General features: G+C 39.8%; 1 protein-coding gene across 2 annotated transcripts; it reads left to right on the top strand.

The window, feature by feature from the left end:
• The first annotated feature begins 1,017 nt into the window (after window positions 1-1,017).
• On the top strand, window positions 1,018-3,214 carry FOXI1 (forkhead box I1). Of its 2 annotated transcripts, none has more exons than XM_042453739.1 (2): window positions 1,018-1,588; window positions 2,940-3,214. In XM_042453739.1, the coding sequence occupies exons 1-2, from the start codon at window positions 1,018-1,020 to the stop codon at window positions 3,212-3,214; spliced, it is 846 nt and encodes a 281-aa protein (XP_042309673.1). The 2 variants fall into 2 exon arrangements, with proteins under 2 accessions (XP_042309673.1, XP_042309672.1); XM_042453738.1 differs by having other exon boundaries at window positions 1,018-1,591; window positions 2,661-3,214.
• Window positions 3,215-5,182: the final 1,968 nt, after the last annotated feature.

The following is a 5,182-nucleotide window of genomic DNA, read 5'->3' as shown; positions in this document are numbered from 1 at the left end:
ATATTTAAACCACCACCTCTCTGAAAATACTTGCTTTTGGATTGTGTTCCATAGTTTGATTGGCAAGTGATCCAAATATAAGAGCCTCTGCCTCACAACCATTTCCTCTTGTTAGTGGGATCAAGACATCAATACATGAGAAATAATTATGAAAAAAGTGATTTATAATTAAGTTCTATGAACACTTACTTGGAAGTAAGCCCTCTTCAGCACACTGGGACTTACTTCTGACTACCCTTGCATTGGATTGCACTTCTCATACATTCGTTTCCAAATGTTAGTCAAAAAATGTTATTCAAAAATGTTCCAACAGAATTGTTTCTTGCTGCACCAGCTCACTTATTCCCAGAGCTCAAAAAAGTTACTTGGGAAAGTATTTTTCTTTTTGTGGGTGAGGGATCTTGAAACTCACAGATGAAGAAAGTAATTTTTCTGAACTCTGCTTATATGATTCTATGTTTAATAAATGCTCTTAAACATGTTTTTCAGAGTTAAAATTGTTACTATTCTTAAATAGGAAATTTTAAAATATGTCTGAATTGGAAAACTGCTTGGTATCCTAGAATTAAAACTATATTATCAAATATAAATATACTATATTAATTAACATAGTATTAACAACTGTGTTTCCCTTTACATTTGCTTTTATGTTTAATTGACTTTAAAGGGAAAAAACCCTCTGACTGCATCAACTTTATGTGCAAGGCATTTTCAGCTTTCTTACTGTCTGTCATAGGAGTGGAAAATTCCTTCATTCATTTAAAAAGATAAACAGTTGTAACTTTCGAATTTGGTTAATGTGACATCTATTACTAGCTTGAGTTGTCAGCATTCCAAAAAAAGGGATATCACCCTGATCTCCAGCCTATCAGGATGCACTAGGCTGAGCCTGAAAAGTAAACCCAAACACGTACAGGTGTATAAGTACCTGAGCTAGCTAGCCCAGATGATGCACCTGTCTAAGGGAAAGGAGTCACACAGGTGTGTTGTAACTTGGTTGACTGCCAGAGCTAGATTATGAGCTCATTTGATCCACAAATACACTCACCACCGCGCTGCAGCCCGCAATTTCCAAACATCGGCCAAGAACCTCCTGAAATGAACATCTACTATGAAAATTTCTTTCATCCTCAGAATGTTCCTAGTCCACAGAGGCCTACAAACTTTGAAACTGGGGACTACAATGCTACACCCAACCCTTACTTATGGCTAAATGGACCTTCCCTTAATGCTCCACCTTACCTTCCTGGATCCAATGGTAGTCCATACATTCCACCATCCTACGGAATGCAAAGGCAGCTCCTGCCGAACATGCATGGCTTGACGGGGAATGAAATGGGCTGGCTCCCAATGCCATCTCAGGAGGAGCTGATGAAGCTGGTCAGGCCGCCTTACTCCTATTCTGCACTCATTGCCATGGCCATCCACGGAGCACCAGACAAGAGGCTGACACTCAGCCAAATCTACCAATATGTTGCTGACAACTTCCCCTTCTACAACAAAAGCAAAGCTGGGTGGCAGAATTCCATACGCCACAATCTGTCTCTCAATGATTGCTTCAAGAAGGTGCCCCGAGATGAAGATGATCCAGGTAAGAAGGCTTCTTTGCTCTTCATTCTACCTTAAGAGGGCCAGTGACCGTCATGTCACCCCAGATATCTACAGCACCAGAGTATGAAGCTGATAGCAATGATAAAGCCCGTTTTCTTCTCTGTGTAGCTGGAAATGGTAGGGATATTGATGCTTGCCTCTTCATTTACTAGATGATCACTAAAATCCATATCCCTTGGTGGTTATGAATACCCCTCTAAAACTATAACTGTGCTTGTGCAGTTATCTACATGGCAATAAGCAATTAATAGAAATGAGTGTAGAGCTCTTCCAAAATAAACCAGATTGTTATTCTGAAGTTTTTTTTTAATCACTTTGTACTTAGTAAAAGCTTCTTACCTTCCAATGGTGTTTTTAAAATGTTGTTCCTGGCAGCATGTGAAGAATGTTAGTAATTAGTAAACTTCTCTATCAGTCCCCCTTTTTAGTACCTTAATCTATAAGCACCGGTAGGTGACACAATGTCTTGAAAACTTTTACCTGTAGATAAAAGGTACAGGCTTGTAAACCACGCCAGTTTTTCTTCTAGTTCTAGGGTGATTTAGTGCTAGCTTGCTTGTCAAGTTACTTGGATTGCCTGGTTTTGTTTCATTTTATCCCATTTTGTGAAGAATTCACTTTCTGGGTCAATTTAACTGTTGCTCCTTTTAATTTCTTGGTGAATGGCAAGGTGATCCTTACAAGCACCCTCTCTGTTGTCTAGCCTGAGGTCAAATACTGTCTTGTCTCAAGTGAATTTTTCTGATGCTAATTAGGGGTCTGTAAAATATTTCTTGGGGTGGAGCAGGCTCTTACGTCTGATAAGCAAAAACTCTAGGAAGGTAAAGTCCTGTTTTACCTCAAGGCACCCTGGGCAGGGCTGGCTGGTTAGGATACAGACATATTTGAATACAAACGGTTTGACTCTCTCACCCAGTCTCTTTAAAAAATAAAAAAGAGGGTGTTACCCACTGTATTGCTTTTTCTGACTTCAAGCCAGAATATGCCCTGAGAACCAGCTCTTTGTTGGCTGTGATTGTATTTATGTTTCGTTGCTCTTGTTCTAACAGGGAAAGGCAATTACTGGACTCTGGATCCAAACTGTGAGAAGATGTTTGACAATGGAAACTTTAGGCGGAAGAGGAAGAAGAAGTCTGACTGCAGTGCCAGCACGGCGTCCCTTGCTTCTGACAAGTCAGAGGATAGTGGTCTCAGTGGAAGCCCCAAAGCAGTAGAGCACCAAGACATGTTAGAAACCTCCTCATCTGGAACTGAGAGCTCACCTGAAAAGAGATCACCACCACCATCATCCACCACTCCTTGTCTCAATAACTTCCTATCCAGTATGACCGCTTACGTGAATGGCTCTAATCCAGTGAGCCGCTCAGTGCCTCTAGGACTTAGCACTGACACCAGTGACAAAATGGGACAGAATATGGTAGGATTCAACTCATACTCTCCTCTTTCCAACATCCCCACCCATGGTAATGGAGAGTGGTCCAATTCCATGTCTTCTAGCCATCTTGGCTACAGCAGCTCAGTTCTCAATCAGTTCAACACCAGTTTCTACAACAGCCTTTCTGCAAATAACACTCTATATTCAAGAGAGGGAACTGAAGTGTAAGAGGGAAAGGCAGATATTCTGAGAGAAAAGTGTAAGATACAAAGGGACAAAAAATTGGAGAAAGCTGCATTGTATTAACTCCACACCTCTAGTACCTCTCAATCTAATTTTATCAGACAAACTCAAAGGGGTTTTTTTGTTAGCACAGGTGTTTCCAGGTGGTGGTGGTTCTCACAGGCCACAGTGGCTTTAAGCTGCACCATGCAGTTCTAACCTTCAGAAGATTTTTGGTTGCCTTAGGCTTTGTACAGTGGAACCCATCTTTTAAAATTCCATATTAGTCAGTGGGGGAAAAAATCATGGGTACTATACTGTCTACCACTGAATTAGAATAGAAAGATCACTTTACACATACAGCTGTCTTGGAAAAAGCTATCCTTTCATTTCTTTGTCACCATAATACAAAAATATGAATAAATGTATAAAAATAATATTCATTAAATGATCTCAGTTATACTTAAGTCCAAATGTAAGGCAAGCTCCAGTTCTTGAAAGTCTTTTTGGGGGATTTAAATATGATATCTGCTGCTACCTTCTGAAGTATGCATGTGTAATCTCATGGATCTGGTGTAAGGTGATATAACAAAGGGAAACTGTGGAAGAGGGCAGCGAGTTCAGCAAACATCAAAGAATACATTCTCTCTCTCTCTCTCTCTCTCTCTCTCTCTCTCACACACACACACACACACACACACACACACTCCTACACACTCTCAAGAACCCATCTTTTAATTATCATGCTGCTCTTTCCCCTAATATTTAAGGATATGAGGAGGAAGGAAAGTCTCTGAATCACTGTCTGGGACTTTCAAAACTCATTTTATTTTTAAAGAAAGTTATAAAACTCAGTTCACAGTTGGGGAGGTGTAAGTGGCAATATGTGTCAGAATCTTCTCTGCTCTTGCAGTGTTTGCGGTGTATATGGGAGCTGGAAGGCAAAACATGATTTCTGTTCATCACCATTAGAACAAAGACAATACACCTAAAATTCAAGAATGGTTTTGGGCTGGTGGTGAGGGTGTTGATTGTGATGTGCAGCTGGAGGGGGAAAGCCTTAAACCTGGCTGGCTGTTTTACATTTCAAAATGTATTTCTTTTTCCACTGTAGTAGTATAAATTAAGCATTTGTTTTTAACTCTGAAATTTAATTTATGCATCCTTTTCCTATTCAAAATATAGTACTGTAAAGTACAGTATAGGAAGAAGACAGGGGAAACATTTTTCTTCTTCCTGCTTTGTAGTCACATTCTCTCAAGACTTTTCTGGTGTTGCAGGGAGGGAAACATGCTAGTTTGGGAGATCCAGAGGAAAAAAAGGATGGGGAAACCCATTTGGTCTTTCTTTCTAATCTTCCATCCCTCCTTCTTTTTCTCTCTCTATTCTTACTTGCCTGTGGGCTTCCAAGAATGGGATGGAAAACTGTTGGCAGAAGGCTGAACTTTGCAAAAAGCTTTCAAGTTACACTGAGGGTGACAGCTTACCCACTTCTGGCCTACAGGAGACAGATGTTAAGCAGTCTTTACAATATAACCCTTTCCATGCTTACTCAGCAGTAAATCCCACATATGTAAGTGGGGCTTACTCCTTTCTCAAGAGTGAATTAGGGTGTCAGCCTTAGCCACTTACAAATATTCTTAGCAAGGTTGCCAAGTGAGCCTTGATGTATTACAACAAAGAAAACACTGTTTCGTTATGTTTTTTAAAAAATGTTCTTTGTATTTTGGATATGGTTTCATTGTGGGGGACATGCAGGGATGTATTTTTAATAAAATATTTGTATGAACATCTGTGTCTGCATGTGATGTGCTGGAAGTATAAAATGGGTGCCAAACCAGTTATGATGAAAATGGATTCTCAGGACATTATTCTGAAAGCAAATTCTTTTATAGTGGTCAAATTTGCACAGTCTATTGGATAAAATACAGTGTAACACATTATCATTCAGAGGGTTGAAAAATCATGTTTGCC

This window comes from Sceloporus undulatus, chromosome 2 (genome assembly GCF_019175285.1).
Source record: "Sceloporus undulatus isolate JIND9_A2432 ecotype Alabama chromosome 2, SceUnd_v1.1, whole genome shotgun sequence".
In the NCBI taxonomy this organism is placed as follows: Eukaryota; Metazoa; Chordata; class Lepidosauria; order Squamata; family Phrynosomatidae; genus Sceloporus; species Sceloporus undulatus.
The sequence above is the reverse complement of the archived record's forward strand: the minus strand, read 5'-3'. Positions and strand labels throughout refer to the sequence as shown.

Coding starts and splice junctions, on each gene's coding strand:
- FOXI1 (XM_042453738.1), top strand. CDS start 1,018: ATGAGCTCATTTGATCCACAAATACACTCACCACCGCGCTGCAGCCCG. Junction 1,592..2,660: donor CCGAGATGAAGATGATCCAG/GTAAGAAGGCTT, acceptor TTGTTCTAACAG/GGAAAGGCAATTACTGGACT.